The sequence below is a fragment of the Gnatocerus cornutus genome, chromosome 6 (genome assembly GCF_029298725.1).
Source record: "Gnatocerus cornutus isolate USDA-ARS CGAHR chromosome 6, icGnaCorn1.1, whole genome shotgun sequence".
Lineage (NCBI taxonomy): Eukaryota > Metazoa > Arthropoda > Insecta > Coleoptera > Tenebrionidae > Gnatocerus > Gnatocerus cornutus.
In genome coordinates, this window is record NC_142238.1 from 2,605,495 (window position 1) to 2,617,870 (window position 12,376).

General features: G+C 34.3%; 1 protein-coding gene across 1 annotated transcript; it reads right to left on the reverse strand.

Annotated features, from left to right (window-relative positions):
* Positions 1 to 3,035: 3,035 nt before the first annotated feature.
* LOC148172228 (uncharacterized) lies at positions 3,036 to 10,684 on the reverse strand. Its single transcript, XM_088038241.1, has 2 exons — positions 10,224 to 10,684; positions 3,036 to 5,291 (listed from the first exon to the last, which is right to left on the reverse strand). The coding sequence occupies exon 2, from the start codon at positions 5,289 to 5,291 to the stop codon at positions 3,384 to 3,386; it is 1,908 nt and encodes a 635-aa protein (XP_087894367.1). The 5' UTR covers positions 10,224 to 10,684; the 3' UTR covers positions 3,036 to 3,383.
* Positions 10,685 to 12,376: the final 1,692 nt, after the last annotated feature.

The following is a 12,376-nucleotide window of genomic DNA, read 5'->3' on the forward strand; positions in this document are numbered from 1 at the left end:
AGTAAAATGCATAAGGTAAAACTGATAACAATTTGTATGAAAGTGATGATGAAAATGTAAATTCTAGAATAGAAGAGGGGCAGTGAGAAACCAACCTGGTATTCAAGAAAATTATTTAAATTTGCCAAAAGATGCTAAAGATCAATCTTTGATTTGGAATTAGTGGCACTTATTATATGTGAGACCAACAGATTTGCGCAAACTGTTACTGAAAATATGGAAAATTTACGTCCGACGTCAAGAGTAAGAAAATGGGAGGATTTGACATCTAGAAATTTTTATGTATTTTTGGCGCTCACGATGCTAAAGGCCCACAACAAAAAAAATCGAATTCGTCAATATTCGTGTCTTCTCAAGTAATCAAATTTTTGAAAAGTTTATGAGTTGTGATGAGTTTTGAAGAAAGTGACTCAAACTTTTAAAAATTGTTTCTTGCCTTACCGAAAATAATATCATTGATCACTTTGCTGTTATTTACAGATTTAACTGCACATATAAAAAAATAACCTCCTATGAATAATCATCTCATCCAACTTGTGTAAATAATTTTCAAGTATTATTTTTTTATTTGATTGAATCATAAAAATAAGTCGTTGCAAGAAAAAGAAGAATTTTGTTTAACCTATATAAATGTGTTTGACATAATATGAAAACTTTTCTTATGACTTTTCAGTCAGAACTGAACCCAGAACTTCTTCAAGCTCGCCTTACAGAACAAGACGAGCTAAATCCAGAACATTCAGAACCATGAAAATAGTATGTCAAATTATAATCGTAATTATAATTTGAAATTATTAAAATAGATTTTTTTTTCCAAAACAATTAAAATTAAAGATCGAAAGTATTATTGAAATAAGAAAAAATCATCAGAACATGTATATTTAGACCAGCACAAGATATAAATACCGGCGGCGCCTAAAGCTACAAAACAAAGATTTGTTTGCTGAATCCTATGAATTCCGTCTCCTAAATTATTTGCCTTTAAGAAAAAATAAGAATCTGTTTCAAGCAAAACTGATCTTCAATTTGCATATAGAATTCAAAAATACAATAAAATATAGGGTGTTCTATTTAAAATAAGCAAGTTGACTGCCACTTCCGGCATAACGGACCTAACAAAAATTTCAAAAGAACAAATTTATGTAATTTATTCATTAGAAATGAACTCCAATCTTCGACTGATAAACGGTGCATACATTTTTAGAAAAAGTAATGCAACTATGTAATAATATTAATGTTCTTTTAGAATTTCAACAGTACGTTTTAAAACCCTAGCAAGTGAAATAAATTATATTTTAGACTCAGTTGGATTAATTATTTATACCCAAATAAAGAAAATTCGTTATTTTTACGATGGCCTGCATTGGCAACTCCAATTTTTGATTTTGTTCAGTACGCCTGCTCAAAACAGGTACCACGCCTCCGTACCACCCCACTTTCGGGGGGGTACACATTTTGTAATATCCTAGTTTTAGTTAAGCCAGATCTCTGTCAGACCTCGAACGGTCAACACCAAATAAAAACCAAGAAAATCTAAACAGTTGCGTTTTCTTTCTGATCATCGCCACAAGAGGCGCAACATATAAAATGGTCCTTCGAGCCGGATCTGTTATCACTAAAAATAACGGTCCAAGTAAATTATCGGAAGCATAAGCAGTGTCGACATCGCAAGACAAACGCGCTTCCCGAACATACCGACTCGGCATCACAGCAAGCAACAATTCATCCAACCAGGAGCAAAGAAAAAGGTCAGTGCATCCTCTTATCCATAATCCTAAGATATAGACAAGATTCGATCACATCATTGTCAGTACGTTTTACGAGATCTCACTATGACGGAATTATCACAATTAAAGTTTCGGCGGGGGCTGCTCAAAAGCAAACTCACACGGTTTAATAATTTCTTAAACGAAGTATCCGCCAACGACAAAATTACGGAAATTCAGCGGCGATTAAAGGGTTTGGAAGCGTGCCTAAACGAGTTTGATGAAATCCACGCGAAAATAGCGGCAGTAGAGCCTACGGAAGCAGCGGAAGAACAATTAGTGAATTTTGAAAACGATTTTTATAACGTCACAAGTCGGGCTGAAGCAAAAATTAACGACTTCCGGGCAAACACGGAATCAGCCCAGATAAAGCTCCCAGACATTGAATTGCCAATTTTTTCCGGTAATTTTACAGCATGGGTAACGTTTCGCGACACGTTCAAAAATCTAATACACAACAATTCAAAATTATCGGGAATCCAAAAATTTCATTATCTTAATTCTAGTTTGACGGGCGATGCACGCCAAAACATCCAACATTTAACTGTTTCAAACGAAAATTATGCCAAAGCTTGGGAACTTTTGGAGGCGCGCTACGAAAATTCCAGGTTAATCGTCCAACACCATGTACGCGAGATATTTTCGTTAAACGCAGCGACAAAGGAACCAAGGTCTCTTAGAAATTTGCTACAATCTGTTACAACGCATTTAAAAGTTTTGGAATCACTTGAGAGACCCGTGAATCAATGGGACGATTTATTAATTCACATCATGGTATCAAAATTTGATCAAGCAACCGGCTTGGCATGGGAATCTTCCCTCAATTCTGAAATTCCCACATACGCACGATTACAAAATTTCCTGACACAGCGGTGTCAAACTCTGGAATCTTTAGAAATAAATAAAGTGGAGTCGGGTTCAGGGTCAAATGCCAAACCTCCATCACACTCAGCGCAAAAAACAAACAACGCAAGACACAACACAACTTCGACTAACTGCGTCATTTGCAACCAAGTACACCAGATGTATCAGTGCAGAGCATTTTTAACGCTGACGGTTAATCAAAGATTAGCGGAGATAAATAAGCACAAGCTGTGCAAAAATTGTTTGCGCCCTAATCACAAGGGCGATAATTGCACTTCGAGTCGTTGTCGGACCCACGGTGCCCAGATTTGGCGATTTATCGCCATTTGGGCGATTTAGGCAGTGTGATGGTTCTTTTTATCTCCTTTTTGGGCCGGTCGAATTTTGAAGAGGATTGACACAAACTTTAGATGGTATATATATATATTCTTTAATTCTACAGACTAACTTCGTGATCGACTAACTACTAACTACTGATTACTGAATATGGAATATGGAATGCTGAATACTGAATGATTTTGAATACTGTTGGGGGTACAATTATATAGGTTCTGTTATCACTTAGACCCATGGACCTTCGTCATGCAAAGCATACATAATTAGCCATAATGATCAGTGATGGGTCCATGAATCATCGGTGGGATCATAACACTCCTCCCTCCTAAGTTTTTTGATATATGTGTGAATACAAATATATAAAAAGGTAAAAAAAACAATAAAGATAACATGGAGATATAAAAAGGGGAGAACTACTTAATAAATGCTTCTGAAATTTACATTATGAGTTTCGTTACTAGTTTGTTGAGGTATTTCAATCAAAAATTCACTTTGTGGAACAGTCTGCTGCACAGTTTGGGTATTCTGCAAACTTGACACTTCACTTTTGCGTTTTGAACACTTCGGCACCAATTTGTTTCTGTAGATGAAAGTGATCATGGCACCAAAGATTACGAAAATGAGCGACGAAAATATTATCACGGAGTGGTCGACGTAAGTTCCTAGGATAGGTTTGTTGATTTGGTCCTGTAGTACATCTGAAAACATCTGGAGTTGATGTTTGGCATCATGGAGTTGGTCTAAATCGACGGTTCGGAACATCACGGGTTTGGTTTCCATCCTGCTTAACTCCTTGATTTTCCCTGGGTATTTGACATTTCTCGTTATGTCGAAATTAGGGATGTAGTGATGAACGATGACGGTTTGGTTATAACTTGGTTTAAGGGATGAAGACATAGTGCGACCCACACAACCTGTGCTTAATCGAATGATTCCGACGTTTTCTATGGTTTTGTCCGTAGAGTCCTGTTTATCGAATTTGCAATTGATGGTGAGGCTCGTTGGCTTCGAAACAATGTACAACCATTCGTTGGGTCCAATTTTGTGATAAACTTCGAACTGTGCTTTAATTACGTTGAGATGACAATTTGTTGGTACTTCATTCGAATGTTCTACTTTAGGTGTAACTTCACAACTTGGATTTGAGGTAGTGGCGTATGTCATAACATCAGAACATAGTGTTATCCTTTCTTCCAGTGGTTGGCAGTTGGAAAGATCTTTCAATCCAGCGAATTCGTCTTTATCTATGCTGATAGTCAAGTAAGGATAGGAAGGCGTTATAAAGGAATATATGTTAGAGTTGTAATGTTGAATAGGTAGAGGGATGACTTTAAAAAGATTATAATTTTTATGATCAACTAATGGAATTTTGAGAGAAAAGATTAATAATTCGTTGTTATAAATTGCATTAAGTTTACACAGTGAATATAGTTTGTAGATATCACTATAGTCATTCAAAGTGACTGGAAAAATAAAATCTGTACTAATTTTTATAGTTGAAAGTTCTGACCATAGGTCTTGAGGATTGATTACCTTTGGGTATATGATGTTTAGTTTAGCAAACATTATTGACGTTATGAGGGAATCGTACTCATTACTAAGTTCTACTATGATTTCGTTTAAGAGATCGAAATGTTTTGTGATAGAGTCTAGTTGTTCTAACTGAGTAACTCGATCTAAGACATTATTTGAAAATTGTTGAAATTTTCTAAAATTATTATTAATGTTTTCTTCGTTTGCTTTGAGGGTAGTAACTGATTTATTATAATTGTCGATTGTGGAAGACATGATTCGAATTTGTTGTTGCATGAGAATCGCTGTTTGTTTTTCGTTGTTTGCTAGTGACTTTATAGCATTATCATATCTTTGAGCATCCGTTGCATCGGGGGTACCAAAAAGAAATTTTAAAACTGTTGATGCTCCGTTAATTAATCCACGGCGTTGTCTATTAAATTTATTCGTTAGAGTGTGTCCGACTAGATGTCTGATTGTATCTGATTTTTCTAGCAAATGTTTGATTTGATTTTTCATAATTCGAATTGAGTTAACACAGTAAGCTGAAGGGAATTTGATCGATGTGATTGTTTCGCATAGATTTTGAGAGTTGTTAAAAATTAAATGGATATAAGCGAGTTTGTTAGAGAGAAACGAAATGTTTTTGAAAGTGAGAAGAGTGAAATGGTCGTTGCTTATGCGAATTTGGCCTAAATCTTGATAAAAAAGTCCTGACTTTTGTTCTATCGGCGTTATTTCGAAGTTATTCGTCGGAAGAGACGGTGATGTCTTTGCGAGTGCAAGGAGTAGTATTATTTGGATTCGTATCATCTGAAACAATGGTTGGTTTTAATAAATTTTTGTGGTACGTTTGTTCTCTATTTTTGATTTTTAGGACTACGGTTTCGTTAGCGTTTACTCTGATTATTTTAAATGGTCCTTTATAATGTGGTGAGAGTTTTTGAGAAGTTCCTGGAGTTGTTGATTTGCTTTTTAAGTAAGCATAGTCACCGATTTTGAATTTATAGTCGTTTGTTCTTTTGTCATAACGGATTTTAGATGTTTCTTTAGAGTGATTTGCATTTAATTTAGCGGTCTCGAATGATTTGTTGAGTCTCAGTTGTAATTGTTTATGGTAGTCTTCATATGTGTAACGAAATTCTGGTGTACGGGTGATTGAATTTGGTAGTAGTGGTTTGTGTCCGAATAACAATTCGTAAGGAGAAAAATGTGTAGTTGAATGAATTTGACAATTGTATGAAAACATAGCTGTTTGTATGAATTGATCCCAGTTATTCTGTTCTTTGTTGACGAAATGTTTGAGGTAGTCTTTAAGAGTAGCGTGTGATCTTTCTAAGGCACCGTTACTTTGAGGATGGTAAGGACTTGTCGTAATATGTTTTATTTTGAAAAGTTTATTGATCTCTTTAATTAAATTTGATGTGAATTCGGTTCCATTGTCGGTTACTATACTCTCGGGTGTTCCAAATATTAGTATAAATTCACAAAATTTATCCGCGATTGTTTTAGATTCATGGTTCGGTAATGGGTATGCATAAGAAAATTTTGTTAAATCATCTTGTAAGGTGAGAATAAATTTATTTCCGTTTTCCGTTATTGGTAAAGGTCCTACTATATCCAGAAATAGCTTTTCGAATGGTCTGGATGAAGTCGTAGTAATTTGCATTGGGGCTTTAGTGGGATGTCTATTAATTTTGTTTATCTGGCAATTTCTGCAATTTTTTATGAATTTTTTGATGTCGTGTTTCATACCGTTCCACTTGTAGTGTTCTTTTATTCGTTTGTAAGTTTTGCTAAACCCGGTATGTCCTGAAATTGAAGTTGAGTGGTTTTCGGTTAAAATTTTGATTTTCTCGTTTTCAGATGTTGGCGTTAGTTTTTCGGATTGAATTATCGTAATTTTGACTACATCGCTAAAGATGAACGAGAGCATGCTGTTAAAGTTTGTCATTTTAATTTTTGTATTGTAGTAGGAAGGATCTTTGATGAAGAGTTGCCTTTCCTTTTCTAAATTAGCTTTATCGTAGAGGTTGATAAGAGAATAGTAAATGTCTTGGTAGGTGGGTTGATCAAAATGATTTAAATGTGTGATTAATATGTAAGTTTTAGAACTGTTGTTTTGTAAAACAATAACATCGTGAAGATTAATATTATCTGCATTCAATACATTTAGATCGTATTTTTCATTTAGAGTTTCGTAATTTTTGTTGTCTGGATGTAGATCTTTGGCTATAAATAAGACATTAGGACTTACGTTAAAGATATTTTCTTTTATTGAGGAAAATTCAATTGTTTTGTCGTTTTTGTAGTGATATTCGAGAAATTTCGAATACTGTCTGTCGTCAGTGGTTATGGGTAAAACTGGATTTCGTGACAGTGCGTCAGCATTTGCGTTTAGACGACCAGGCTTGTACACAATTTCATAATCAAATTCACTGAGTTTTAATTTCCATCTTAAAAGTCTAGATGATTGATCTGAACAATTGAATAACCATTGGAGAGGACGGTGGTCTGTGATTATTCTGAATTTTTGACCATATAAGTACGGACGATATCGCTTGACAGCAAATAAAATAGCGAGAAGTTCTTTTTCAGTTGTTGAATAGTTGATTTCTGATTGATTCAATGTGCGTGAAGCATAAGAGATAGCTAAGTCTTTGCCTATTTCGCCTTGAGATAAAATAGCACCAATTGCAAAATTTGAACTATCGGTTGTTACGATGAAAGTTTTCTCAAAGTCTGGATACTGAAGTATGGGTTCTGTTGTTAGTATTTGTTTCAATTGATCGAATGATTTTTGTTGTTCTTCTTTCCATTCAAATGGATGATTTTTCTTTAAAAGGTTTGTGAGTGGTTTAGCAATTTTTGCGAAATTTTTAATAAATTTCCGATAATAACCTGCTAGGCCCAGAAATTGTTTAACATTTTGAACTTTGGTCGGAATGGGAAATTTAGTAACAGCTTGAATTTTCATAGGGTCAGGTTTCACACCTTCTGCAGATATAATATGTCCTAGATATGTTATTTCTTTTTTCATGAACTCGCATTTGTCGGGTTGAAGCTTTAAATTATTTTCGCGAAGTCTCTTGAATATAGCCTTTAGTTTTTGTTCGTGCTGTTCAATTGATGAAGCATAAATGACAATATCATCAAGGTACACAAAACACTGTGAGCCTTGTAATCCGGTTAAAACTGTATTCATCATTCTTTGGAATGTTGATGGAGCATTTTTCAAACCGAATGGCATACGAGTGAATTGATAATGTCCAGTGTGTGTCGAGAATGCTGTCTTATAGGCATCGTTTTCATCCATTTTGATCTGATGAAACCCATTAGCTAAATCAAGAGTTGAAAAATAACATGAATGACCTAATTGATCCAAAATTTCTTCGATGTTAGGAATTGGAAATGAATCACCGACTGTAACTGAATTTAATTTGCGATAATCCACAACAATGCGCCACTTTGGTTTACCAGAGCTATCAACTTTTTTGGGGACGATCCATAGTGGTGCGTTGAATGGTGAAGTTGAGGGTTCTATAATCTTTTGATCGAGCATTTTATCAATTTGGTTAGATAATTCTACTTGATGTACTTTTGGAAAGCGATAGATTTTTGAACTGATTGGTTCTGAATTTGTTGTAATGATTTTATGACGAATTGCATCTGTGTGCGTTAAATGATCTCCTGGTAGTTGAAAAATATCGTTATAGTTGCGACAAATTCTAATTACAGATTGTTTTTCATCGCCGTTTAAGTGGTCAAGTCGAAGATTGGCATCAAGAGTTTCCAATCTTGTTTTAATGTATTGTTTTTGATTCGTGATATTTGACTCGGATGTGTTAAGAAAAATGTTACTGCGGTCCTCACTGAATTCTTCCAGAAGTAAATTTATATGATTTATTTTTACAAATTTGTCTGTAGTGTTAACTATTGTTGTTAAAGCTTTCTTGTCTTTGTTTACAAATAGGATAGCTTTTGCCAAAAAAACACCATCGTGAACTTTAATTTCCGGTGAGAGTCCAACATTTAAATTTCCTTCGTTAACTATATTGACTTCAATAACAGTTTCAGAACGCGGTTTTAAAATTGTTGGTACGGAAGAGTTGATCGAATAGGAACAATGCGGATACAGTTTTAGTGGGAATGGCAAAGATTTTAATTTTAATTCAGAATTACTCAAATCAATTACTGCTTCTTGTTCGGTTAGGAAATCGTTACCGATAATACCATCGTAAGGAATAGCGTTATCACCTTGGACAATTTGGAATTTGATCTTTAAATCGTGATTCTCGAAATGAGGTTCTAAGGAAACACTGCCTGCAGTTAAAATTGCATTATTAGAGTCAATACCAGTTATCATGGTGGTATCGTTAGGATTATAATTTAATGATGTTGTCTTCAACTTATCGGTTTTTATCAGAGAGACATTTGCACCAGTGTCAACAAGAAATTTGAAATTGATTATTTGTTTTTGATTGTTGAAATGAGGAAGATTTACAAATGTAAGATTTGACTTGGATAAATCAATATGATAAGAGGATTGTTTATTTAAAAATTCTTTGTCGATATTCTGCATATGAATTTGATTTGATTTTTTGAAATTATGATTTCTTGAATGCGTATCGCTTTTTAGTAATGTGGGATGTCCAACAACGCGACACTGATTGCGGACATTTTGGCGTTTAAATTTACCGAATTTGATGAGGATGATGTGGAAGGTAAATTGTGTGAACTTGATTGATTTTTGTTATTATTATATTGTCGTTTTCGACATTCTGAAATCATATGTCCTTTATGTTTGCAATAGTTGCAGAATTTTGAGTTTTGATTTGTATTTTGATTTTGGCGATTAGAGTTAGTCGTACTATGAGAATTAGAGTTAGAATTAGAGTTAGTTTGTCTTTGTGAGTTTGAATAATGGAACTTAGATTGATCACGAGAAGGGTTTCGACATTCTTGAGTTTTATGACCTTTTTTCTTACAGTAGGAACAAAATAATGTAGAAGTGTTACCGTTGCAATGTGGATTTCGGGCTAAGAGATATTTTTCTTCTGATAATGCTTCGCGTAACGCATCATTTAGTGTTTGCGGTTTTGATCTACGTAAACAATTCGAAATAGCATCATTTGAATGTAAAATAAATCGTTGAAGTGCAATTTCCATTATCATAGCTGTTCTACCTGGATTTTGGATTGCATCCTGTAAAGCTGATGTGTTTAGGGCGATAGTTTGTAGATTTTCAATACGATTAAAATAATTTTGAACTGACTCATTTTTATTTTGTTTAATTAAATTTAGTTCTTCTAAAATTTGTGATAAATCGCGACGATCACCGAATAATTGAAGTAAATAGAGATTTAATTCTTGCAAGTCTTTGAATCGTCTGTTTCTTGTTTGAGCACGAGCTGAACCTTTTAGTTTCGATTCAATGTAAGGAAGTAGTAATTGCTTCTGTTGATCATTGCATAATGACCAAGCTTGTGTACAATCTTGAACAAAATCATAGAGTTTTTCTCGATTTCCATCAAAGTCGTCAGAAATGATTGCTCTTATATTAGATAGATTGAAAGTTTGGACAGAACTTTCATTTGGATTTTGATTTTGATTTTGATTTTGATTTTGATTTTGATTTTGATTTTGGTTTTGATTTTGATTTTGGTTTTGGTTTTGGTTGGATCGTGTATCGACCATCGTATAGATAAGTTAGAAATTCGTGGTCAAAAGAATAATTACACTTACCGTGAAGATGACTCGGATCTAGAAGTTTGTTTCTTCCTTTTCTTTTTCGACCAGTAGACTTGAAATCAGGTTGCGGATTTTCAACAAAGTTGACCGTATCTTCCCTTTTTCACAAGTTTTTCTGCTCCCGGTTGGAAATCCTTAACGACTGCGCCAGTTTGTGATGGTTCTTTTTATCTCCTTTTTGGGCCGGTCGAATTTTGAAGAGGATTGACACAAACTTTAGATGGTATATATATATATTCTTTAATTCTACAGACTAACTTCGTGATCGACTAACTACTAACTACTGATTACTGAATATGGAATATGGAATGCTGAATACTGAATGATTTTGAATACTGTTGGGGGTACAATTATATAGGTTCTGTTATCACTTAGACCCATGGACCTTCGTCATGCAAAGCATACATAATTAGCCATAATGATCAGTGATGGGTCCATGAATCATCGGTGGGATCATAACAGCAGGTATTTTGGCGTTAAAATTTATGCTTCGGCGACTGGCTATTTTTTTGGCGATTTTGAATCTTTGCGTTGGCGCTCAATAATATTTTTGTCACTTACGTTGGAAGTTTGTCAAAATTTCTATTAAATCAAATGTATATTTTAAATTTACCGCCATATTTTTAAACCAACTGCCACTGTCTGTGATCTGTCAAACACAAGAAAGGAAGTCACAAAAACTCAAAACGACGCAAAAACGATGGGACTGATGGGAGCAACGTAGCATTAGCAACGTTCAATGTTATTATAAAGCTGTGGTTGTTTCTTTCTAACAGAAGTGATAATGCCAAGACGCAAATATTTAAGGCATTTTAGGACCGAATGGGTAACGCAACAGTGGGCAAAAGGTAATAATTATTAAGCTATTTACATTATATTCTTCACGGTGTAATTGGTTTAGGCTGGCTTCGGGAATATAAAACTATACCCAATTACAATGATGCAGACCCCAATGAGGCATTCTGTCTTTATTGCCACTGTTCTCTACGAGCACATTATAGTGACCTTCAAAAACATGCCCATACTAAACAGCATATGAACAATGCAAAAAACAGAGTGCTACCGAAAACCCAAACTGTTCAACATTACTGTAGGTGAGTTTAGACAGTTTTAAATAAAACTTATTGAGCACATTTTAGTTCCACCGAAACTTTTAAGTAATGAGCAGAAGAAGATTGAGCTACAATTAACTATGTTTATATTACATCACTGCTCTTTCAGATCGGTTGATCACTTGAGTGAGTTGCTTATAAAGACAGGCCAAGGCAATTTCAGCAATATTAGATTACATTACACAAAATGTTCATTGCTGATTCAACATGTTTTTGGTCCAGCATATTTACAGAACATTGTGCAAAATGTTGGTAGTAAGAAGTACTCCTGCATAATTGATGAATCTACTGATGTCAGCGTTAATAAGTATTTGGCGATTTGCATTCGTTACTTTGATGGAACAAATATTACAACAGATTTTCTGGGCCTACTTGAGGTGGAAAGAGCAACTGCAGATGCTTTGTACACCTCCATAACTGCCTTTTTTACAAAAATTGGCATACCTTTAAGTAACATGGTAGCATTAGGAACTGATGGTGGTTCAAATTTGTGTGGACAAAACCATTCAGTTTATACGCTTCTTAAGGCTGACATTCCAAATTTACTTTTAATAAAATGTATATGTCATGCCATCCACCTATGTGTTTCAAAAGCAAGTGTAGAGTTACCCAGTTGTCTAGATTTTCTAGCGCATGAAATTTATAACTGGTTCAGCAATTCTCCTTTGCGAAGATTGGAATACAAAAAAATATACGATTTAATTAATATCAACGAAAATCGTTCTTTTAAAAATTTCATAAAATTATCTAGTACTAGGTGGCTATCAAGATACAATGTTATGCAACGAATTCTAGACAACTGGGTAGAATTGAAATTATTTTTCAACGTGGCAGGCAGTAAAGAAAAATGCTATAAAGCAAAGACCATCCATAATATACTTAATGATGACAAAATGTTACTCTATTGCAAATTTATAATGCCGTTTCTAGAAGAGACAAATCGACTCAATTTAATGTTCCAGAGTAATAACTATGATATAAATTCTCTGTATAGGAATTATTTTCTATTGATCGAAAGTTTAGCTAGGAGAGTTA